This window comes from Lonchura striata, chromosome 3 (genome assembly GCF_046129695.1).
Source record: "Lonchura striata isolate bLonStr1 chromosome 3, bLonStr1.mat, whole genome shotgun sequence".
Taxonomy (NCBI): Eukaryota; Metazoa; Chordata; class Aves; order Passeriformes; family Estrildidae; genus Lonchura; species Lonchura striata.
In genome coordinates, this window is record NC_134605.1 from 91,019,108 (window position 1) to 91,046,156 (window position 27,049).

Here is a 27,049-nt window from a genome sequence, read left to right on the forward strand (position 1 = left end):
CATATCTTTTAAAATAAGTATTTTTTAAAAATTTTTTTCAGGTGTTAAACCAGACAACCCGACTTGAACTTCAGCTTTTGGAACACTCTCTTTCAACAAACAAACTAGAAAGACAGATTTCAGATCAGACCAATGAGATAACTAAATTACAAGAAAAAAACAGGTAAGTTTGTACAGCCCAATAAAATGTTGTTCCAAAGTGCTCTTCTAATAATTTTAGAAACAAATGTACTTAAGTAGGAAAATAAAGAGTTTGTACACACTCTCCAAACTGATTACAAAATGTTACTCACACTCATTACAAAGGTCATATATTACTTAAAGACTAGAAGATTCATGCAGGTTTATTCTTGTATTCTGTTCACATATTGTTCTTCACTATCTAAAGTTCTCCTTTATATGAGGAACTTGGGGCTAAAACTGAAACACTATTTCAATTTTACCAAATTTCTATTCTTCTTTAGACTTATCCAAATGAATTTGATGTAACCTGATTCAAACTAAGTGAGGGTAACCACATCTCCAAAATTTTATTTCCATGTAGTACACAGCTATCCTAACAATTAACCAGGCCATTGCTACAATTTTTAAATTTAATGTAGTGAGAAAAATAAAGCACTAATCCTATTCAATGTTCCTCAAGAGTCAATGTTTTGAAACTGACCAATATCCAACTATTACTCCAATCCTCTTCTGCAGTCCAAAGGCTCATACCTTTTTTCAGCTAGCTTTGTTTCTTTGGCAATAAATAGTTTACAGAGGAATCTAAAAGCAGCAATAACAGTAAGTTTTCTCCTTCAAAGCAATGTTTTTCAATGAGAACCATATGTGCAAAGTGCTTTTTCTTTGAAAGAATTAGCTTAAGAAACCCAGGAGACATGTTTTGACATTTTTGTTCATTACTCTACTACATTTATATATGTTCCCTAAAGGTTTTATCTACCAACTTAAGAAAAACAAGCATCCTTATCAAATGGAAAGCAAAGGAAATACTGATTTTTAAAAGGTCATGTTTTTTTGGTGTTGAACTCAGCAGACTTTAGACTACCCTTGTAACATCCACATAAAACACAAAAGCATTGTTTCTCACCTAACAAAATACAATCTGCATTGAGCTAAACCGCTTGAAACATAATTATATATATGATTCAGGATTTTTTTTTCAGTAACAGCAATGGATTTTAGGTGAACTTCTCTCTTCTAGCTATGCATCTTTAAACATCAGCTTTCTCAGAGTCTATATCAGAACAATTAATAGTGAAATATATTCCCAGCCAGTTCCCTAATAATACCAGCTCCAAAACTGGAGAAGGGTAATCCATCTTCAAGTAACTATTTGCACATTTCCCTGTCTTAATGCCATAACATTTATGCTAAGTATTTTATGATAGGATATTTAAACGTTCATAGTTACATCTTTAAATAAGTTTCATCTCTTATTAGGGTAAACCCAGGACAACTTAATCACTTTATCTTTCCTTTAATAATGTTGACTTATCAAACACCCAATTATTACACTTTTAAAGTCCGCAATACACACTGTAGTAGATAATGTTGTTTATTAGTGCACTCACATAATAAACTACAGCATATGTATCAAACTAAACTTTCATTTAAGTTGTCTGCTGCTTGCATAGCATTAGAGAATGAAATTGAATGTTTATAAAGAAAGACACACAACATGCTTGATTCTCTTGACATCAGCTCAAAATTGTTTTTGGAGAGCCTAATTGTATCTTTTATTTAGCTTTTTAGAAAAAAGAGTTCTTGAGATGGAAGACAAGCACATGCTTCAGCTGAAGTCAATAAAAGATGAAAAAGATCAGCTTCAAGTCCTAGTAGCCAGACAGAATTCTATTATAGAAGAACTAGAAAAACAGTTAGTTACGGCTACAGTAAACAACTCAGTTCTGCAAAAACAGCAACATGATCTGATGGAGACGGTTCATAGCTTGCTTACTATGATATCGACACCAAACTGTAAGTTAAAGCAGACATGCTTGTATCATTTCAGTGCTATTTCTTAATTTGTGTACATTGGTACCTATAGTCTTACATCTAGTTTGACACACTTCTGCTTCTAAAAAGTCTGTATTTTTTTGCCTTAAATTCTACATCTGAGGTAATTAACCTACTTTTTAGGGGGTGGGAGAAACAACCACATTTTTGTGATTTCTTTTCAACATTTTGTCTATCGTCTCTGGTTTGTCTTCTTAACCAATTCTCCAGTGGTTCAACAAAATACAGAGATGCCAAGTATCATTCATCTCACATGGCATTCACATGTGTTGCAGCATACACTTGCTTGACCATATATCTAAGTGAGACCGCATATTGTAGGTCTGCAACTTTTCTTCCTGGCTCACAGAGATTGTTTCTGCCACCTCTCATTGTTTTTGCACATGGAGTTCATCAAAGAAAGGACAAATTCTAGTGGCTACCAATGGCAAAGGAATAAGCACAGGCAAAGTTTTTAGCCTCCAGAAAACCAGAGTTTTTAGCCCCCCAAACCAGAAAGCACCAGGCCTGGGCAGCAGGTACTCCCACAAGTTCTTTACCAAGGCATCCTTGTTCATCTTGAAAATCCCTCAGCCTAGCAAACCTTATAGGCAATAATCTCACCCCTAAATGTCTGACAACCCTGCATCAAATCATAGTCACCAAGCATAGCTTTCAGATTTATGCAGATTCACATGCACCATAAAAAACCCACACAAACCATAAACTAAAAGTTATGGCTACACAGGATTCAAACATTTCCTGCCTTGAATGTCATGTCTAATATGGAACTTGGACAGATTAAGAAGCAGTTCTAAAAGACTGCAGAATCTGGCACAGTTGCCTGTAATGTTCTCAGAGCTGAAAATACAGAGGCATACAGACCCCTATAGAAAAAAATTAAATACTGGGAAAAATGTTAAAAGCTGCAATTAGAATCTAAAAGACAGTATAGGTGATCTATGATACATTATTGTAAGGTGGAACACATAAAAGGGAAAGGGTGTTTGGAACTCCTCGCTTTTAGTATTGTCCTATATGTTATTATCATAACATAGGTTGTAGGTTTTTTCTAAACAAAGTAAATTCCAAGGTTTTTTGTCTTCATAACTGACGCTATTCCCTTAAATACCAAGGCTGTACATGTTCCTGCTGATGTTATCTGCTATGCTAGTGCACAAATAAGTAAACAAGTCAAAGTCATGTTGGCTACAGCACCATTAAACCCAGAGTGGAAAAAATAATGACTGTTTGCCAAAAAGACAAAATTAGCAGGGAAAGCTTCTAAGACAGTATGCAAACAATAGAGTGTGGAAAAGCAATTAAAACACTGAATGTGTTATTTTTCTATTTAAGGCAAAGCACTTAAACAGGTAAATAATGAATAAGCAAGCTAAAAAGAACATAATAAACAACTGTAATATAAGTACGCATTTATATGGCACCGAAACCTCTGTAGTAACTGACTCTGATTGTTAGATTAAATTAAAAAGGAAAATACACAGAACCAACCCCAGAAGGGTCAAACATGAAATATCAGTCAGCAGGCGAAATGCCAGGAAATTCCAACCTCCATAGTTAATATAAGAACTGAACAAAAAGATGAACCTTAGATTGTTCTGTTAAAAAAGAAGGCTTAAACATATGAAAATGCATTTTTTTTACACAAATTAATTCCAGAAGGTATGTATTTTTAGTGAGTTGGGCTGACCTACCAAACTTCAGCTTGGTACATACAAAGTTGTTCCTGTTCAGCAGAGGGGCAAATAAAAAAAAAAGCTTAAAACTTCTTAAGGGTAGTTCCACCAGTCTGTTGCATTATAAAAGGTTTCATAACTCATTTCACAATATACGAGTACTGGCCAAAAGTCATTATTAACCTAATCATTTGCTACTTAGGATGTATATAATAGTAGTCAATGCATGCATAGGTTGTAATCCATGTAGGAGTCCAGTTAGGGCAATGACTGGAAGCAGAAACTGTTCAACTGAATAAGATACAATATCCTGAGTTTTCTCATTCAACCTATTAGTAAGCGTTGACACTTTTCAACCTAACAAATAACCACAGTCCCATCAGAATAATGTCTCCAAACAATACAAAGTTACATCACACATAATAAGTACCTTCATCTGTTATGTCTTTCAGGACCAGACATATTTTTTGGAACTGCTTTATGCCAATTACACCATAAATTGATTCTTAGTAACTTTCATTCATCTCCTCTTAATGCCTTCAATTTCTATTGTATTTTTAATAGCTAAGAACAAATTCATAGCCAAAGAGGAGCAAATCAGCTTCAAAGACTGTGCTGAAGCTTTCAAATCTGGACTGACAACAAGTGGAATCTACACTCTAACAGTTTCAAACACTGCACAAGAGAAGAAGGTAGGATACCTATAAAGAGCTACCTAGCCATGCTGCATGTTAAAGATTATTTGATCTGGCAAATATGCTATTTTAAAGGCTAGTTAATAGTGAAGTTTACTACTTACCAAGTTTTTTTATGAGCATTTCATCACTCCTAGATCGGAGTATCTCACAGGAAGAAAAAAGTCCTTCAGGTGAAATCTAGGCTCAGTTGAAATGAATAACATTTTGTTGTGTGCTTCATCATGCCAGAATTTAATTATTTTTTCCAAATAATGAATGTAATTAAATCAATAAGGTAGTGTAATTTATTTATAAAACCTGTAACTCCAACAGAGTTGCTCTGCATGATCAGCAGACTCCTGTCTCCTTTAAATTCTTAGTTCCTTCATATGCCCAAGGGTCTTCAGGTGGGAAAAGGAGGTAAAATCAGGGGCATGGAAGATTACTCATGAATTTATACTCAAGAAAACAATCTAATATTACAGGATTCATGTATGGGTTCGGTTCTTTGTATCACAGAGTTTTAAGGACATTTGTGTAACAATTAGATTAACAATTAGACATTGTCTATCAGAGAGGACTTTTCTGGGAAATACTGCCCTGGAAAATACTACTGCTGATTCATATAAATGGTGGGTTTGTAGGGGTTTCACTAAACCAGTTTCAATTCCTCTATGCATATTTTTTTCTCTATGTGTTTACCTGAAATGAATTTCAATGTCAATTTAAGTTAAAGCAGTATGCCATACCTCTGTGGAAAAGACCTTGAGCTAAAAATGGCACTTATTGGATTATACATTGGATGCCTGACAGAGATGCTCCATCTACTGAAGTAAATAAAATAATAAGTATAATTCATTTGAAACAATCAATGGAATCTGAAAGGGAGAAAAGTCCCATGTGAATTGTGAGGATAAAGAACCAAAAGCCTGGAGCAAGCATTCAGAGGAGTGGGGCTCATGTGAAGTAGGCACAGCAGGCTGAGGAGGCTAAAGGACATATGAATATAAAAAAATGCTTAATGTATTTCTTAGACAAACACTAAATAATGTTAAGATGTTTTATTTTCTAATTTCTCCTGTAGATATTTCCTTTACACAAAAATTGAAATATTTTACAGAATCCCTAACACTCTACTTCATTGCATTAGAAAAATTAACAGAAGATGTAAAAAAGCAGTGGAAAAAGAGATGCAATGTGGAAAAGGAATTGGTAAAGCTCTGACAGAGAAAGTATTTTTTTTCCCAAGCACAGGATTAGAAATGAAGTTCACCAGTGACTAGACTTGAAGTGCCAGAACTTCATTTAGCCCAAGCCAGATTGTGATCTTTACACTTACAAAGCTCTCAGCTAAAGGAAATAAGCAATTTGTTTGGGTAAGATCTATAAAATATAATAGATAAAACCTGTAGTTTTTTATAGCTATAATCTAGAGAAATTATTTGCAAGCTGCTTCTCTGGGAAAAAAAAAGAAGCTGGTTTTTCTTCAGAATAATCTAGTATAAATAAATCAATCAATTTCACAAGAAAATGAGTTACATAAGATGCAATGAAGTGTTTTATTATACAAGAAGCTGAATGGCATTTAAATAGCATAGCTATCTACAGTCACAATTATAAAAGCTAAAGGAGATGAAAGCTACTGCATCTCTAAAGTAATAGAATGCAGTAGTCTTTGTTAGACAACTCAAGAATTACATTCCTTGGATCTCTTACTATGACTTATCTCAAGCATTTATCTTTGGTTTTAATTTTACTGTCAAATATAGTATACAGAACATGTATATTTTCTAAAGGCAGACACAAGTGCATGACATACTACAGAATACAAATTTGTCATAAACTGTAACACTTTGCATTTTCAAAAGTACAAATTTTCTAGACTATAAAATATTAAATGCTTTACATTTGAACATGAAGGCTTTAAATGCTTAATGCAAATACCCATTTTTTAATTTAGTAGGTTAAAAAAGTAGTTAAAATGTAATAACTTCACTTAGTCTTAAATCAATAATTTAATAATATTAAAGAATTAATTATTCTGTGCCTTTCAGATAAAAAGACAGGGAAGGTTTTACTTACCGTATGACATTGAAAATAAGAGACTAAAAAGTTTTAACCTGATGTTGATTCTTTATATAAATATAAATGCATAAGAGGAATTGTCAAGGGAAGTGAAGGTTAGGGACAATCAACATGTTACACCACTTTCAACTGTTTACGATGTGGATAGCTACTCAGACCAGGAAACAGAGTGACCTTTTTTATTTGCCAAAAGTGCTGCACTGCTGTTTATGTTTTCATCTTTTCCTTTTGTAACACCTTCTGACCTCAGAACCAGCTTATAAACAACTTCTGTGTAATCTGTAACTGATCCCACGTAACTGTCTCCCATCATAATCCAAAACTAAGGAATTGCATATGACAACACAGAGGAAAACAATTATTTAATTCCATTAATATTTTCAAACTTTCCTGTTCTGCAACAGGACAAAAGCTAATTCCTTTTAAAAACACTGAGGAAAACAGCAAAAGACTGCTGACATGAGGTAAAAATGGCAGAGGCAAAACTATGAAAAGTCAACAGTTTTATGCTTACAGCAACCTCATGAACCAATTAGACTGTAGTTCTTATCTAGTCAAATCTCTAGGAGACAGAGATAGCAGAATACAAAAATCATTGGATAAAATTACTCCAAAATGTTCAGAAACAGCCAAAAGCGATGCTAAAGGTCACTGCAAAGTTGTGGCGATTACTCTTGGTTTGCTATAAAAACTGCAGTGGCTCTTCGTCCTGACAACCCAGCCTGAGCCTCACAATTCATAAAGTAGGTCTGAAAACACTTATACCCCAAATCACCTCTTACAGTGCTACAGCTGCTAGAGCTGTAAGCACTGAAGCAGTTCACAAGATACATCAAATATTCCATGTTCCAATTTGTTGTAACTTGAGAGGCTAGGCTCTTTATTCTTTTTGGCATATTTTTGAAGACTCCTGCTGCCTGCCTAATCTTGTTATCCATTTTTACTACTTTCATGAAATGTTACATATCTTTCTTTTGAATACAAATTTTGAGTATAAAACCTAGAATAGTTTGAAAGGTCAGAAAACTTCTAGTAACGGTGTTAAGAGAAAGACTTAGAGTTGATTGACATGAAATTTTTTTGGTGGGGAAAAATTATACTCGCAGTTTATGTAAACTTCTAAAAATTGTTACTGGTAAGAAAATTCTACCTGAGGTTTTTATGGTCATCTCTTCAATTTATCATTATGTTTTTCAATTCCTAGTGAGTTGCTTTTTTCTTTGGGAACTAATTTATCTCAAACAATCTATACTGTCTATTAAGCTAGTTGTCTTACTCCTTACTTAAAAAATGGATACTACCTGTAACAGGAATATTTTATGATAGACATTCAGTCATTCACTATTTATATTTTAATCCCATTAGAACAAAATAAAGTGCTAGTTAAAGACACTGATTTTTTCGAAGTATTAATTCCAACTAAATTGAAGTTTAGACAACAGGCATAAAGGAAATTGAGTATAACTTTCAAAAACATCAATTAACATCTACAGTAGCAATATCAGACTGAAACCACAGCTCAAATAAATTAATACATGGCTTCCCACTGTACATAGTTAAAAACCATATATTTCAGAAAAGGGTGAAACAGTTCTATTTTCCATCTGCCTGCTTATACTGTTCGTTTAAGTGAAGCTTCAGTTCCAACAACTTTATCCACAACCAGTGATATTTGATCAGTGTTAAATCAGCTTTTTAACTTGTATTCATGTTTAAAAAAAGTATTTGCACCTGCTTTAGCCCATTCCTAGTATCACTCTTCACAGCCCTCTGTGGAAATTAGTTTTCACATATACATTACACATCATGAGTTAGCCTTCTAAAACAAATTTATCTTCTCATAATACCTTATCTTTAGCCTTTCCTTTGAAGGGAATTTTAAACTAAATTATTTTATACACTGTTGTCAAATTTTTACCAGCCATTAAGTACAGATGTTAGTAAAGCCAAACAAAAAACAGACTTTGAGGTGTAAGGAATTGCATATGTCAGTGTAAGTAGAAATTTCAATTAAATTCCATTCACAAGACGTATGTTAAGAAGTAATCCCTTCTGCAACTTTTTTCCTTATTGATTTTCTCTTCCCTAAAAATCTCCAGCTGAATGTCTTGTGATTTTCTGATGTTGAACTACTGCAGGCTTAAAGTACAGTATCTGCTTTGGATGTCCAAGGTGCAACAGCCTGTTGAAACACTAATATATTTGATATTTGCAGCTGTAAGGATTTATTTTCCTTTCAAAGGTCTGATGCATTTCAACAGTATATATGACATTGCTTGAACTGTAAATACTCTGATTTAAATAAATATATAGATGTGAGTGTATAGCATACATACAATACACATAAACTAAAAAAATGAACGATATTGAAAACTTAGTAAGGAGCACACTTTACTTCCCAAAATGACACATATAACACTACCACAGCAGACAAGGAAACTGGCTTCACTGCAGTCATATTTTTCAATGAATTTCCAGGATGTCTAACAGTTCAAAGAGCTCAAATCTGCTAACTGCTAACACTGATAAGACGCTCTCCTATAGAAGAGGATGAAAGAGTCACTACAGCTTCAGTGTCACCCAGTCATGATTTGGGGCAATTATAGGCATATTGTGACAAGCAGCAGTTAGGCAAGAAGTAAGACTACTCAGAGAACTGTTAAACAATGAAGGAAACATCCAAATGAAAAATGAAATACTTGCCTAGTTTCTTTGTAAATAATTTATTTAATTACTCTACAGATGAAATTTCCTGTTGAAGTGTAAGAAATCAGGTCTTGCCTGTACTACTATAAATGGGAAGACACAACACTTATTGAATGAAAGATCTAGAATACAGATTAGAAGTTAATGTAGTTCAATACTCAAACTAGAATTCAAAAATTTTCAAAGATATGAAGTGATTCTGAAGAAGGCTCTGAACTTTGGGATCTTGGCAGAAAATGGTCCAAAAAGTTAAACTTCCAAATGAGAAAACATTAACTGAGAATTCTCCAAAGAGGAATTTTTGTGCAAGAAATTCAGTATCTTTCTTAAAGACAGTATTGGTACTAACAGGCAAGTTAAAGAGATACTGACTTCAGTTTGACTATCATTGTACTGTCTTACACCAGCTTAGCTCCATTGACTTCACACATCTAGTTGTAAGTTCTGTTAGTTTTGGAAAAGCAGAATTAGATGCAACAATTTGAAGGAAAAAGTGTACTAGATATTGTCATATTCACACAATTTTATTGTTAATTTATCCCCTACTTCTCCCAAACGTCACTCAAAAATTCCAATTAATTTTCAAAATACTTTTTTACCATCAGCATCTCTGCAGTATATTGGCACTTTCAGAAATACCTTTCACCTCTGATGCTGAAGTAATTTAATCTGGGAGACTGATTGAACAAGTCACCTACAAACTCGAATTTTACTGTGCCAGGGATGCACTTATTGGGTATTCAAAAACTGAGTTCAGTGAACTGCTTATTACATGACAGTCTTTTCAAATTTTTAGCAATAATTTGGTAAATTTAAAGGTGATTTATGAATATTTAGAAACATCTTATAGTTGTTACTTTTTGTTCAAGCATACAAGTTCATTGCAGTTTGTATAATAACATGGCTTTAAGATACAACTTGCGGATAATACACTTAGATGTAACTTTGGGGTCAGTCCATTTGCAAAGGCACAGGACAATGTCTGTGATAATAAAAATATATTTAAGTTTGTTCACTGCCTGTACTTAACAGTATCTATGTTCTGTCATGAGTAATTTGAATGCATCTCTCACAAAAAAGATGGAGAAATGAAAGATGTCATTTGTTAAGGTATTCTGTTTAGTGTGCTATATACTGAGGAATCACATTTATTTGTGGATAACCACAACTGATTTGTATGAAAGCTATGCAAACTTATATTTTTAGGTTAACTCATACTTTGCACATGACTTACCACTATATAGAATGATGCAAATTACATGATTTCTGGTTTTGTTTTGCTGTGACTGCATGCACTTAGGCTGTTACATGCTTACTCTGGTAGGCCTACTGTGACATGGAAACTGGTGGAGGAGGCTGGACAGTTATTCAGAAACGAGAAGATGGCAGTGTGGACTTCCACCGGACGTGGAAGGAGTACAAGATGGTAAACAATGTTCTCTGAAGCCTTAGTATCAGCTGTTATTATTATCTGAAATCTAATATGCTAAAGTTTTATCAATAGTATCCTTAGAATGCAAGCAACCTTAAAAAGTTGTCTTTGTCCACAAATGCTAATTTTGAATATGTCAGAATAATGTAAGTTGTTTGCCTAAGCAGACTTGCAAGTGTGATGTTTTTAAAGAGAAACCTTCCTTTTTTTTAATCAACTGTTCCATCATATGTCTACATTTTTTGAGTTGTTTATATTTGTGTTTCTAGTGGCAACATTAGAAACTGCTCCAAATCTATTAAGCAATATTGATTCACTGTTTCAGATTCCTGAGCTTGTCCTTGCTGAAATAAACTTTTTGAAACATTACAGATCAATAACCTCCATGGATACAGCAAAATTCTTAGTTGACCGGCTGAAAACTATTAAACTTAAAAACTGATAAATGATAATTTCAAACTCAAAGGATAAAAACCCACCTAAACAAAGCAATTTAAATATACAACTTGAATTACAGGGATTTGGTGATCCTGCTGGGGAGTACTGGCTGGGAAATGAGTTTGTTTCTCAACTGACTAATCAGAAGCGTTATGTTCTTAAAATACAACTGAAAGACTGGGAAGGAAACGAGGCATACTCATTGTATGACCACTTCTCTCTAGCAAGTGAAGAACAAAAATACAGGTAAGCAGAAAAATCAGACCTGATAGCAATCTTTCTACACTATAGATGCATGGCCTTATTTCATACAAATCATGATTATTTTTCAGCTCACTCAGAAAGTAATGTTTTTTCCATTTTTCATCTCTTGCCTAAAAAAATAATTTGTTTTTCCAGAGGAGAAAATGTGCATCCTGGGTGAGTATAACACACAAAACACAAAGATGATGAGATAGTAGGGAATAAGACAGGATACATGCCAATATAGTGACAGTGCACAGTCATTAAGACAAGAGGAACCTGTCAGTCGTTGCTATCAAATCCTGATTCCCTGCAATAAATACATTTCTGGAAGGTGGATGATGAAGATTAATTATACTGCAAGGATTTTTCTTGTCAGTGGCTTCTAGGAACTGTTGTTGTCATAAAGAGCACACTGAGGTGAGGTGGCCTTATTCTTCCATAAGCCACTGGCTAAGATTCTCAAGAACTTTCCTACTTGGAAAAATGGAGCAAATGTGCCTTTCACCCATCACCAACTTGTCAATTTAAAGACCAACTTTTAATGGACCTATTATTTATGCTCTAATCCTGTAAAATATAAAAATTCACAATTTCTTCTAAATTCTTGGTTAAAATAAATAATACAAATCTAAAATAAATATTTTATAGAAATATTATCATAGTATTATATACTTTAAATAGTATCATAGTATTACATATTCTGAAATAGTACCAGCTACAGCTGAAATACATAGGTATTTCATAGTTAATTCACCAGGCTCTCTGTAAATGCAATAAATAGTTTGATTTATTATAAAAGAAACTAAACGCTTCACAGTATAACAGATGCTTTCCTACTACAAAGTCCGTTAAATGTTTCTTTTGTAAGAGTCTTGCAGATTCATGGAGCTTTGGGTGGACAGAAAAATTGTCTACATTTAGATTAATTTCTCCAAGATCTCTAGCAACTATGTGTTGTAAATAAAGTAATCCTGACACCAGAGACACCTGATGCTGCTATTTCAATTCAGGTCTTATATGCAAACAAAGCAATTCAAAACTATTAGCATCTGCCCCCCATAAAATGTTAGATCTTAATGCCTCGGTAGTATTTAGCTGTCTCAACTCCAAAGTAAATATTTTTTCATCTGGAAACAGTCAGAATCTACAGCAGAAATTTAAAAAAAGAAATAATGCTTTAAAATACTTAGAAAGGCAACTTTTGCAAAATGGGTGATTACCTTTCTCCATTTACAATATTAAAAGATAATTACTGAAAACTACGATGGTAAAAGCAATTTTATTACAATATGCAGCCAAACAAAGAAATCATCATAAAATGGAGTGGTTTAAAGAATATATTTAACATTAGAAAAAGAAAAAAACTTAAAGAAAGTATTCAGTCAAGAACATCTTCCATGCCCTATCCCTAGCATTTTTCAAGGCCAGGCTGAATGGGGCTTTGAGCAACCTGATCTAGTGGAAGGTGTCCCTGCCCATGGCAAATGGGTTGGATCTAGATGACCTTTAAGGTCCCTTCCAACTGAAATGATTTATTGATTCTGTGATCCATTATATTAAAAAGAGTAATACATTCTGAAATTTCTTCATATTAACCTCCCAAGATTACAACCTACTTGTCTTTCCTCATGGTAGAAAGCTTTTCTGATATGCAGTCAGAACATCTAATTTCAATTACCATCCATTGCCCCTCATCTTCTGTTTTACTGAACTGTACCTTTAAAAATGTATTGTTAATCACAAATAAATAATACTATGCTTATATTAGACTTCAGATGATTGAAGACCCAGCCTAGGCTCCTACAGTATACTTGGAACCTTTAATATAATTTATGTTAGAAATTGGCTCACATAATTTTGAACTCATCTTAAGAAAAACCAGTAATTTTTTTAAAAGATGTTTTAAAGAAAATGTGTAATATACTGATACTTTGAAACCTAAATGAACAAAAATTAATTATATTTTAAAATAGGGAATATAAAATAGGTTAAAATAATTTGTTAAACTACCAAAGACAATTTCTATCATAAACAGAGAATTACATGCAAGATGAAGACTGACTGGGGGACAAGTTATTTCTCCTCAGTCAGATCTCCTCTTTAAACAAATAGAATACCTCTGAGAACCATGAGCTATTTGACACAGAAATGCAATCACCAAAAAGATACTGTGGGAGCAGAGGGTTCAAGTCCTTCCAATTCAAGGTAACACAAGAATAGCTGTGTAATTGTCCTCCCCAGTTCAGTGTCTTGAGTCTCTCCCCACTGAAACTGCACTGGCACCCATGCAAGTACATCCCAACAGCAGCAGCCTCACTGAAAGCTCACCTTGCCTGGAAATTGAAGCAAACTGAAATACTTGTGATCAGCTAACACTAAAATTTATGAATAATGTGAAAAGGATAAGTAACTAGGACAATGGAAAGGGAAATATTGAGAAACTTCTAAAATATCATTTACTAGCTCAGAATAATACTCCTAGTAAGGCTGTCATCTCATATACATGGGGTTGTAATGCTAAATTGCTGTGTTATACTACCAGCAAAATAGGAATAAAATAATTTTTGATTTAAAACTTTTGAATGTAATAAAATTAATTGCATGTACTGTTGCATTGAAGAACAACAGTATTCACTATATTTCAATATTAATAAATGCAAGATCTGTATGAAAAATCCTAGAAGTTACTACCTACTTGCTCTCTTTTTCTTCTAATATGACTTGAACAAACACATGTTCATTAGAATATTATGCTGACCGTTTCTGTTCATATGAAAACATTGTACTGAAAAACAGCTTCAGCAGTACAGTGGCCAGAACAGAATTTAACTATTTGAACAGGATATTTATTGCAAATTATTCCATCATTATTTTTCAGACATCTACCATCAACTTCCACGTAATAATTGTTTTTCCATTTTTCACTTCTACAGGATTTACCTTAAAGGACTTACTGGGACAGCGGGCAAAATAAGTAGTATAAGCCAACCAGGAAATGATTTTAGCACAAAGGATGCAGACAATGACAAATGTATTTGCAAATGTTCACAAATGCTAACAGGAGGTATGAATGTTTTTATGTTTCTCAGTCTTCCTATTTTTATTGGCACTGAAATTGTCTATGAGATAAATTTGACTTAGTAAATTTTGATTATTAAAAAAGTTCAAAACTCACAGATAGAAATACTTCAGCCTCTCAAGTAAATGAAGTATTTTACTATTTGACAAAAATTAGTTAAAATAAAACCAGAGAAGTGAAAACTGAAGGGAAAATAAGTCCCTGAAGTTGGGGTACAAGAAAGTCTCTAATTGTGGAACTCATCAGAGACACAGCAGATTCCTCTTCCAAGGAATGACATACATTCAGAGATCAAAATACAACTCCCTGCAAAAAACCTCTTTCAGAGATTCAGCTGTCAGTGAAATGGCTCCCGATTCTTTAGGCATAAGCCCTTTCCCTAACTACTCAAGAATGAAAACCCCCAAGAGCTGCTGTGTGCTACAAGTGCCACTGAAGGGTACAAGAAGTTAATTCCTTATTTCAATATAGTTATAAAGTGGTAGAGATATACCACAGATATATCTACAATCTTCTAATGATTGTTCACTAGTTATATTTGAGTTCTAGGTGGTATTTTTATCTTCAACTACACAAGTAATTCTATATAATTTGTTAATCTAGTATTCCACATTCTGAAATGTAAACAAGTGCTTTGTATATTTGGCTTCTCTTCCTGTTACCTCTTAAGCAATTGTTCATTTTCCTATAGCACAAGCTGCAAGAAAAAAAGACAGCTTCAGTTTATCCAAAAGGATAGTTGGAATACTGCCCTGCAAAACAGAACACACACACTATCGTCACCATAACAGAAATATAAAAATATTATTTTATTAATAAAAATAATTTTTGCTTATGACCCACTAAGAAGTCAGGACTATATGGATACAAAGTACATTTGGGCTGTTTTTTCTCCTTTTCCTTCTTATGAAGTTTCCGGAGGTTTTGAACTGAACATCCCAGAGAACTGAGTAATTGCTCTAGAAAGAATTAAGAAAGGAGTTTAAATCTGTGAAAAACAGTTTACCAAAGAGTAGATAAAACCAAAGGCAACTCAGTATCATTATAGTTCGAGTTATGCCCTCAGACTGTCTGAAATGTTTGATGTGGATAATAAATTGATTGAACACTTTCCTTTCTCAATTTTCAAATACAATGTTCTGTGCAAGATTCAAGAAAATAGAGTTGATACACAAATACATTTCTTTCCTGAGTTTGGGGCAAGTATTTTACATCGACATTTCCAAATCGTTAAGAACAAAAAACTGGGTTTTGATTTCTTTCTCATTTCCAGACAACAAAGTGACCTTAAATACTATTTTGAGAATTACTTCTGCTGATGTTTGTCTTCTGTCTTGCAGGATGGTGGTTTGATGCATGTGGTCCTTCTAACCTCAATGGAATGTATTATCCATTACGACAAAACAACAACAAGTTTAATGGGATCAAGTGGTACTACTGGAAGGGCTCAGGATACTCTCTCAAAGCTACAACTATGATGATTCGACCAGCAGATTTCTAAATGCTTTGTCATTATGTGAATTATGTATTGTATAGTCTTCAAAGACTTATTTTACCAAACAACTTGTCTCATTTTTTCAAATCCAGAAACATGCTCTAGCGTTCTGAAGTGTCAGTTCAGTACAGTTCCTGAATTGCAATCACCTTGATCAGCTAAAGCTTATATTATGCAACCAGACACAATGTCTAAAGCGTTGACCTGATATAACAGTGATTTGGCCAAATGACTCAATAAAAAGAACATCCAAGAAAACATCAGAGAACTTAAGGACTCTGTTTTACTGATCATTATGTTATGTATGTGTTAGTAAATAACTGGAACTGTGAAGAAAAACCTAAAATAGTTTTAGGAATATGCATTTTGCTTCACCACTGAACTTTAAACATTAATATAAAACACTTAGCTAGTTCTAGCTTAGTTTTAGCTAGATCTAGAACTATTTATCTTTCTGTGTCATGTGTGCCCTATATGTACATTAAAAAAATACTTTTCTGTAATTAGCTCAATCCTATAGTTAGGGAATACAGTCTTTTCCCCCATAGTCTCCTGAACAATTTCTTATACTTATTTGAGGTTTTTTTCCACTAGCCTGTATGACTATGTTTAACAGAGGACAAATAGCATTTAAGCAGTTTGCATTTATTTTTGGGAAATACCATTTACAAAAGTCATCATTTTTTCAGTCTGTTTCAGTCACTGTCTTTAAATTACAGAAAATCCCTATGAATTACAATATACCATGTATTCCTATACATTTTTATGAAGATTGCACTTTTTTTTCTTCACTTGTTATTTACCTGTAAAATAACTGACCAGTATTTTGTAAAGTGAGACAACGGCATTAACACCAGATGTCCAGTTGTCTATGACAATCATGTATCACCTGGTGATGTAATATAACTACATGTTTTGTAAAAATAACCTACCTGAAAAACATATGCATGTTCTTTAATACAATTAAATTTATGCTTATGACTTAAGTTACAAATTACTACATTTTAAGAACAGGAAGAAAAATAATCTGAGAATTATCTAAGGTCACAGTATATTTTTTTTTCAGTGAGGTTAGGACTTCTTCCTAAAAATTCTCTGTGGGTAGGCCCTCAATATACACCACAATGTGAATAAATTACTCTACTGGGTAATCTTTCCTTTTTTTTTTTTTCCCTTCATTTTACTACTATATGATTTAAAATTGCAAATCAGATTGAGAAGATATTTTTTCATACATCACAATAATTTAGTGTAGGTTTTACTCAAAATTAAGTTTAGTTTTTAATTCTCATGCTCATTCTTTGCCTAATATTTTTGTAAAACTTTGATTTCAGTAGATGACTGAATTAGTTACAATGCAAACACTTAACCCAAAAATAACCCCAGACATATTTCTGGAAGCTAACTTAACAAAAGGTGCTGTAAGGGCAACAGGGCTTGTGAAGGGTCTAGAAAAAATATTGCATGAGGAGGGTTGAGGGATCTGGGATTGTTTAGATGGAGAAGAGAAGGCTCAGGGGGGACCTCATCACTCCCTACAATCACCTGAAAGGAGGCTGTAGTGAGGTGGGGTCTGATCTCTCTTCTGGCCTTAAACTGAGACTGGGCAGATTCAGATTAAATATTAGAAAAAAAATTTCAGTGTTTCAGTGGTCAGGCATTGGAACAGGTTGCCCAGAGAGGTTGTGGAGTCACTATTCCTAGAGGTGTTCAAGAGGCATCTGGATCTGGTGGGTGATGCTGTTTACAGGTTACAGTGGAAGTGCTGGGTGGACAGTTGGACTGGATGATCCTGTAGGTCTCTCTTAACCTTGATGATTCTATGTTTCTATCTTGAAAATACTAAATGGTTTTGAGAAAGACTGAATAAATCTCTCCATTTTATACTGACAATCATTAAAGGTGCTGTCAGAGTACCCCACCACTCACACCACCGCAATTCTTCACTGAAAATGTGTGTCATCATTACTAAGTGTAGCAGAGACAAAATAATATTTCTAATATTACTTCATGATCTGATTTTATATAAACCTAAAGAATGTAAATTAATAGTTACTGTCTCAAGAGTTCCATAAAATAATCTCTATGTATTTGAAATAACTGTTTAGTATTTTACTATTTTTCATAGAAAACTTGTAATGATATACATATCCCAAACTAAAGAAAAAATACTTCCCAAAATTGCTTTCACGAATTTTCAAGAAATGTCTTAGAGAAAAGTCTAGAAGAGTCATCACATTAGTAGAGGGGCCACACATACCAACAAGCATACAGCATACCAAGAGAAGCCTTAAGAGATGTCGTTTCTCAGCCTTGAGCAGAGAAAGGGAAGGGGAGACCTCAATGGTACCTGATTGAGGGTATAAGGAGGACAAAGCTAGACCCTTCTTGGAGGTGCTCTGCTATGAGACAGGAACAACAGGCAGTAAATACAATTTGGAACTGAGGAAAGTGAATTTTCCTTTTCATTTATTCATTTATTACCAGAAGGGTAGATTGGACAAGTCCCTTGGAACACAGTGTTGAACTAGGCAACCTTCAGAGGTCTCTGCTAATCTAAAATACTTTATGATTCTATGAAATTTAATAGAAATGACAGGTCTACATTACTGCATTTCCTGTGTTGGTAGATTTAATCAGACAACTAAAGAAAATACTCCCAATATTTGAGATAGTAAGCATATCCACACCAATAATAAAAGGAAAGAGAAAAATAAAGCCAACAAAACAAAAATCCTCAAAAATCCTTAAAAGCCATGATGGCATCTGAATACTCAACCTGGCAAGAAAAGCAGTGGTAATTTCTAGTTGACACCAACTTTCATTATTTTAGTAAGAAAACCCTGTATGACTAAAATAATTTAATTTTAAACAGCTACTTTTGATTTGTTGAAAAAAAAGTTTATAAAATTTAAGGCTTTTTGATGACTGTTCTGGGAAAGTGATCAAAAGTACTGATGTAGACATTGAATGGATCAATTATTTAATGAGACTTCATTTTGGGGGAAAAGGGATCAATTTATCAACACCAATGTAACATTTTAGAGGGAATATGTCTTTAAATGACATTTCATCTAAAGAAGATTGCATGGCTTGAACTCCAAACACCAAAGTGAAGCAACAGGAGGACATGTCAGAAGGAAGGCAATAATAGGAAACAGAAGGCTGCAAAAACTGTTTTGGACTTGGTACAAACAAGTAAAACATAACAGCAAGGTAACCCCTACTTTTAATTCCTTCCTGTAATCAAATAAACAGTCTGTGAAACTAGAATGTACTTCCATTTTCTCTAAGTACTTTGTAGGAAGCAGGAAATAAACAAGAAAAAAAGAAAAAAGCAAATAAAAATACATTAATAAATTAATGCGCAAATAATAATTGCATGTTTAAAAAAATATGGTATGTGTTACAGTAAGAAATTAGAGTGACTAAATAAGGAATGGTTGTGGAAATATTGCCTCAGACTCCAACTTTGTTCCTTTGCAAGAACAGCACACTGCAAAAAGAAGTGATTCAGGTTCTTAGCACAACACTAATCTCCCTTAATTTTACATTCTCACCATCTCTCAGATTCTCCTTGCTTTGGCTTCAGGAATAAAACCTCTAAATGGGATCTCAAAAAAAAAAAAAAACCAAACCACAAACCAGGAGGAATCACTTCTAAAGAATGCTATGTACATTGTTATTGATAGCATACTTTGTTATTAATCAAGGTAGTCTGAAAAGAAACAGAAAACTCAAAGCAATTTAATATGAAATTCAGTGTAGATTTTTTCATAGAAATACAGAAAAGGGGAAAAAAGAACATGCTTCTTATTTATTTTTCACATTAAGTTTTGCCATTCTTACTGTATTTGCTATATAAAACAATCTACCTTCTCATTTTATAAAAAAGTATGAAATTATCATGGATAATTAATTTCTTTAAGGGTTAAGCAGTTATTTGAGATTAACTGCTACAGTTCCCCTAAACTTTGAGAACATACACCTTACAATCATGAAACAAATAATACATATTAATGATGGATATGTAAATTTACATAAGTTATAGATTTGGAATGCTAAATAGAAGTTCTTAACAGTTAATAAAATTATAGTAAAAATAAATTTCATACCCCATTAACTGTACTTTCTTCAAAGCTGGTAAGAAACTTTGAGAAACAAATTGCAGACATTAATTTAGGGGAGGGAAAATTATTGGAATGATTGACTATTAACCAGCTAGAATTCTACTTGTTTTAAAACCAAAATAAAATTCCTGTTTAATCAATTACAACACATGAAGTGTATTGAGGTCTACACAGGTACATCATGCCCCCACATACCCATTTGTGCACTAGTTCCTAATTCAGTACTTGAGAATGATTATTAGAGGCAGGAAAAATGCTTCATTTTTTCCTACTTAGCAGTTCTAGAAGACCACAGTAATTTTCCATTGCCCAAGTAATTTCTGGGCCAAAAAAACTGAGTCCTTGACCTGCAAATATTTCCATTTGGCAGTAACATGCCTCTCCAATTTGTACACAGGTAAAAATAGAAATAAAATTAAAGTACATTTATACTTCAGTAAGATGCTGGTTTATTCAGGTGTTAATTGGTGAATCAACATTTTGTGTTTTTCACATGTACCAAAGTTTTTGCACACACTTCAAAAAGTATTGGATGAAGAAGAAAATAACTCCTCACAGTATCTGCTTTAAAAAAATATTTTTCTAGTAGGCTTCTTTATTCACAAAACCTATTTACAGGGCAAATAATTTCCCAGATAAACAAAAGAAGGTTCACAAGCTTAAAGGACCATTAAACTTACAGGAGCTGCAGGGAAGCTGGATGAAAGCTCATATGGTTCCTCTGAGATCCAATGGCCTAATTCCAAAGACCACAGAACCTAAAATAAAGTAAGTGGTAAGTAGAATTTTAAAATTTCTAAAATAAACTTTTGGAACGTGTAATTAGAAGTTACAATAGCTGGTTTGCTATTTCATTTACCCAAACCAAATCATTTGCTGAAAAATCAATAAATAAGAAAGATACAATTTTTATAACTAAAATAAACCATTGAAATATCAGTCATACTTCTATGCACAGCTATATTAAATTTTAAAACATTGTGAGGCTATTCAAAAACTCAACTATTTTTTAATCACAATACATAGAGCAAAAAATTTGAAAAGGGAAGTCATACCAGTTCTGCTCTCTCAGTTCAGTAATCGTTGACTTTCATGAGGTTCCTGTTGGCTCATTTCTCTAGCTTGTCAAAGTCTATCTGAACAGGAACACCCATCTGGTGGATCAAACACTCCTCACAGTTTTCTAACATCTGCAAACTTGCTGAGGGTGCATTCTTCCCCATCATCCAGATCATAAATGAAGATGTCAAACAATATGGGACCCCTACTACTAAAAGGATTATGCAACTATTGCATAGAATCCACATTACATATATAAATCATCCTGAAAAAAGAAGAATAATCAATTTCTTGCTCTGTGGTAACCTCCTTTGTCAGTGTCATACTCTAGAGCACAAAAGAAGACTGCAGAACACTGACTCTGCAGAAAACACATAATCATTTGTGTGCAACTGAGCTCTGAAACACTGGACCAGTATGATCTTTAGAGAATAGTAATCTTAAAACTGTGTGCCAGACTTGCAGACTTCTGTTCCAATCAGGACCACCACCAAATGTTTAACAGAAAAAACCTACTTAAAATGGTTGTAGTTCCAATTTCTGATATTTAATTTTTTTTTTTGTAAAACTTTCCCCAAACTACTCCATGCAGCATTTTTTATGGATTGATTTTCTAAACATTCTTCAGAACTATCAACAAGAGAAAGTTCCTACATTGGCTCTGCCCTTGAATCACAATAAAGGACATTCTACTCCTAATTTGTAGACAGCCTAAATTCTGAAGACCATTCTGATGGAAGATGAGATTCTTTTTTTTTATTGTTTTTATAAGTGGTGAGCCATGAAGCTTCTCCCAGAGGTAAAACACTGGTATCTTCCTTGCCAGTTTGTCCACTGTCACTCAATTCAACAACTTATCTTATTTAAAGTATTTGAGCTTCACAATGTCTCTTCTGTAATTGCCATCTGGTACCCCTTAAGTTCAAAAAAAGCAATGATACCAACCAGTGAGACATCCTGTTGCTCCTAGAGCAAATGAAGCTAACTGAACAAGAAGCAGACATATACCCCCTAAATGGGATATATGGAATTTGTCAGAAAGCAAATCCCTGTTTTAGGGTAATTCAGCCTCTCTCATACCTTCCCTAAATAGCTCTCTAGCCATTTCAAATAGATTAAGTCATTAGCACAGCCATGCACTATTAAATAGTTGTCATTATTCATCTTAGAACAAGCTGAATTTCCTCAGGGTCTGAAATTATTCCCATGCTTGATTCACAATGACTGAAATACTCTGCTATACAAATGCATATATTATTAGTTTAAATTTAAATTATAAAATGTTACCTTTTAAAATTCGTGAATGACTCTATGAAATATTCCCCATAGATAAAAACTGGCATTGTATATACTGAGCATGGTAAAGTTATCCTTTACAACATTACAGCTCACTAATGGAAAATTCTAAGCTGAACAAATTGATCATAAACTAGCAATGTAAACGTTACAAAATGGCCCAATTGCTTGTAAGAAAAAAAGCTTCTATAAAGGGCTCTTTTGCCCCAAATCTGTTGCTACAAGCAGTAAATTGCAAATTCAGTTTTCATAAAAAAATTATTTTCTAAATAAGTTCTACAGTTTTCAGTCAAAGTATCTTATGCCTGATGACTTCCAGGGAAACCAACAACCTCAAATGTGAACTTCTACAAAAGCTGTTGCCTTGTTTGATGTGAAAAGTGATGTTTGACTTATGAAGAGAGGTGTCCAATTTTGCAAACTATTGGAAATGAAGAGTGATTTTTTTTCTGAAAATGAAATGCAGCATTATCCTTAGACTTACTGCTAAACTTGATTACAAAACATCCAAAGAATACTATGTTTACTTTTAGAAAAAGCACAATCAAATACTTGAAAATGCAACAGCTGTGCAAAAAGATAAAATAATTTCTACAGTCATTATATCATATCAAACATAAAAATAACATTTAAGTACATTAATAAATCAACGACCTTTAAATAATATTCAAAACCTAATAATGCATTGCAATGTTCAGCTAAGAAAAGTATTGTAACTTGTTAAAAAAATACAGTTGAGACTGCAACTTAGGATTTTAAGTTATAAATTTTAGGGTGGTACCTGTGTATATTTTTTATAATTACTTCTAACAATTTACAATAAGAATATTAAAGCCTCTTCACTTTATACTTATAGCTGTAGATATTTATTGACCATAAAGGAAACTTGTTAATGTAATTTCTCTTTTAATCACAATACAAATCAACTTTAAATGAACCAAGAAAGTTGTAACTTTGAATAAAATTCATATAAAGACTACATTAAAAAAATTCTTCATAAATAAACTTGAGCAGGAACAGATGTATCGTGCTGTATTACATATACATCATGTCCTTATAGTACCAAAATTATGTTTTCATCAAAAGTAGCTGAAAAACAACATAAACAGATTAAAATATAAACCCAAAAGATTCGTTATGATTAAGTAATCCTATTTCATTTTCCAGGCCAATTCTACAGCAATGACCTTTATCAACCCTTGTAGTATTTACAGAATTTTGTTTAGAAATAAAATTTGTTTGTCTTAACAAAAGATGGATTAATGCTCGTCTATCATGGTTCTGGAACTGAGTATAAAAGCATCATATCTACTCTCTTAGATAAAAAGAAAATTGGATACTGAGTTCATGAACAGGTCCTGCAGTAAATAATTAGGTCACCACTCACTAAAACATTCAGTTTTCATGAAAACAAAGGAAAGAGCTGTCCATTCCAAGTCACTGAAAGTTTGTTTCTGACTTTGGCAAATTTTCAACCAGTTATATTTTCAAAGCAACACCAAAAAAAGCTTCAGATTAATATGATTCAAAAGTAAGTTATGATTTGCAATATTATTCTCAGCTGAAATACTTCAGAATGTGTGTTTCTATTGAGAAAAAAAGTGCTATCTAGAAGTTTTCAAATGTGCAGTTACAAAAGAATTAGCTCAAAGAGTCTGAAAGCACACTATTTGGTTAATTATTTAAGGTCTCTCACCTATCCAGCTAGCACAATGAATGATCATATGGTACTTGTACATCAATAAATTCATGAAAATGTAAATGGAGTGCTATGAAGTTTAAATGTCTGATGGTAAATTTGGTATTTCTCCAACATCCATCTAAAAATAACATTTTAACTTTTTCTCAGAAGAAAAGAACCACTAAATTATGTCCACATTACAAGTCAAAATGCAGAGGTAAATATATTCTTGAAACACTGACAAACATCTCCAAAAGATAATCATCACTGCTCAAAAGTAATATTATGTTTATAAGGTGCTACTAATTTTTCCAGATTGATTGATTGATTGATTGATTTTTTTCATTATCCAATGTGAACTATTTTATCAGTGAAAGTACCAATGGTAGAATTGATTACATTTAAAGGCATCAGTTATGTTGCACCAATAAAAGGAGACGATAATTTTCTTAAATGTAATTTTCCTGAATAATTTTCTACTGAATTCCTCAATTCTGGCTAGGTAAAGCTTCAGTTTCCTCTTCTCTAGTTAACCAATTTGGGTAAAAAGATGACAAAAGTATTTGGCCATCTTAAGGCCAAATGACCATTGACACAATATGAAACAAGACAATGAAGCATTTACATCATATGATTCAATGATTTAAACAGGTGAAGAAACATTCTTTAAAAAATATTCTTGTTTTATCTCAGTTAAGTAAATAAATAAATAAATAAATTGAGGGAATACACATTTATGGGCAAAGTTGGACCTAGTCTCTGTGAAAAAAGATAAGCACTGTTCTAAAAATATTAAAAATAGCAATCTTCCAGCTAAGCAGGTACTATAAGATCAAACAAACTTTTGATCTGGAGATCTGAAGTTTGTCTCTAGCTCTTTCTCATGCATCTCTCCTAGTAACTTCAGAACTTTGTCTAAACAGCAGCTCAATAAAATGAGTGAAAACAGTATCAGCATTTGATCCAATAATATCTACAGGGACAAACTAATCCTTAGAACAATTGCATTCAACTTATTGGTATTATATGAGGGATACAGACAATCCCATTATGAGTCTGCAAGGGAGACCATAAGACAGGAGGACACTTCCAATTGATACTGCTGTATGAAGAGCATAGGTAGATATTTTCACCATGCATTTGTTCAAGAAGTGCAGGGCATAAAATGGGCAATGAAATTCTAGGACAGCAGTTGTTGGTATACTGATTATCCATAGTGCTTTATGTACAAAGACAGGAAACTATTTTGTAGTACTTATCTCTATCTCTAGCTATCTTAGTAGCTTTTTGAAGCTTTTTCTCAAGGAAGAAGGCAGCTTTTGTGTTTGTGCACCCTGTTATGAAAAAGTAACTTGTGACAATTACATTGTGACTTGCTTAATGCTCCATGCAAAGCTAAGTGTGGGACAGATAATTCAGTGTATTTAATCAATAGATGCAAGGAATCATATAGTAAGCTGGAATGAGTCTGTAGAGATGTTCTTCTCCAAAACTCCTTCCTAAATATGTTCCTCTTAATGCAGCCAAAGATGCTATTAGTCTTCTTTTGCCACAAAGGCATATTACAAGATCCTTAAGGTGGCCAAAGATGCAAACGCTCTATTCCAAGGGAAATGAATCACCAAGAACTTTTAAAAAATGTGAAATACACCACAACAATGTCAGAAAACTGCCTATATATCATATAGGACAAGCGTCATACTGGTGAGTGCCAGACATCTTGAAAACAAAAAGGCAGCAGTTTATTTTCCACCCAACAAGTAAATTTTAAAGTACTTATAAGAAAGAGGAAACCACAAAATTTATTTATTCAACAACCATTTTCTGTATAAGATTAAGACCCATTTCCATATAAATTTCACCATCTATGTTTTATAGCTCTGGATACATGAGGAAAGCTGAGAAACTGTCATCTGCAATGTCAAATTGAGTGGTTAATCTCTGTTATTACAGTGAGCAATTGAGATGGTTTAAGCCTGGGCTGACAGGTAAGTTCCCCACCCCGTCACTATTCTTATTTACATTTTTTTTCCCATTTGCAGTGAAATATAAGAATAAGAATTTCCCTTCATTTTTTCCAATGCTGAACACAATACATATTTCAGAACATAACAGAAATATATTATATCAGGCCATAAAAAGCTCAATCTGAATAATGTGAGCTGGTTAATGTTGAGCAGAAATTAATCTGTCCAAAAATAATGCATGGGACATGAGTTTCTCATCTATGAGGTAAGTCCTCTTTCTAAAATAGATAATGAGGTACAATACAGGAATATTTTGGTTAAATTAAGCACTGAAAAACTGTAACTAACAGATCTTCACACAGACAAATTTCATCTAATTGAACCAACTCTAAGTAATCCTGAATAACTTAACATAGGCATCATTGCAGGCAACATGGACACAAACATGGTTGATATTTCAGCTATACAAACAAAATTTAATTTATTGTGTAGTACAGTTAAAAAGCATTTCTTACCCATTCATAAGAAACAATCCAACACCCACGAGCAATTCCCAGCATTACATTCAAGGTACGACGAGGACTCCCAGTAACTACATGACTTGTTGTTTCACACACTTCATTTGAGACCAAAAAGTCTCCAAGTTTCTTCACGACCTGAATTACTGTATTTTGCTTCCTAAAAAAGAAGAAAAGGTAAAAAAGCCCACGCAACATTGAATGGAGGGAGGCAGAATTATAAAAGCATATACATATATATTAATTCAAATTAATCTAATTTCTTTCCCCACTAAACATTTTTTATCCTTTTCTCACTAAGCCTTTACCCACTTGCTAGCCCTAAATTCATTAGCCTCTCCAGAGTCCTAACAGATCCTTTTCCATTATCACACAATCACATCTACTTGCACATCAAAGTCCTTTAGCCTTCCACATCTATCTTGTCTGTTTAAACAAAAGCTTTTGAGTGCAGAATTATCTATTATGTTGTTTGTGTACAATGCCCAACACAACAGAGCCTAATTCTTGGTTTCTTTCATAGTACTATAAAAAATATCACCAAG

At 33.3% G+C, this 27,049-nt stretch overlaps 2 protein-coding genes across 3 annotated transcripts in view; one reads left to right on the forward strand and one right to left on the reverse strand.

Moving 5' to 3' along the window:
* ANGPT2 (angiopoietin 2) overlaps window positions 1-19,126 on the forward strand; it is a 43,701-nt gene extending 24,575 nt beyond the window's left edge. For both annotated transcript variants that reach the window (XM_021551279.2, XM_021551280.2), the window contains 7 exons: window positions 42-163; window positions 1,748-1,980; window positions 4,260-4,387; window positions 10,488-10,589; window positions 11,113-11,279; window positions 14,213-14,343; window positions 15,699-19,126. In XM_021551279.2, coding sequence (XP_021406954.1) covers window positions 42-163; window positions 1,748-1,980; window positions 4,260-4,387; window positions 10,488-10,589; window positions 11,113-11,279; window positions 14,213-14,343; window positions 15,699-15,859 — 1,044 coding nt within the window. In that variant the 3' untranslated portion in view covers window positions 15,860-19,126. The remainder of the gene's footprint in view (window positions 1-41; window positions 164-1,747; window positions 1,981-4,259; window positions 4,388-10,487; window positions 10,590-11,112; window positions 11,280-14,212; window positions 14,344-15,698) is intronic.
* Window positions 1-27,049, reverse strand: part of MCPH1 (microcephalin 1) — a 122,607-nt gene that overhangs the window by 63,745 nt on the left and 31,813 nt on the right. Inside the window, exons 10-11 of the mRNA XM_021551276.3 lie at window positions 26,502-26,664; window positions 20,664-20,741 (exon numbers count right to left, since the gene is read on the reverse strand). Of these exons, the coding sequence (XP_021406951.3) occupies window positions 20,664-20,741; window positions 26,502-26,664 (241 nt within the window). The remainder of the gene's footprint in view (window positions 1-20,663; window positions 20,742-26,501; window positions 26,665-27,049) is intronic.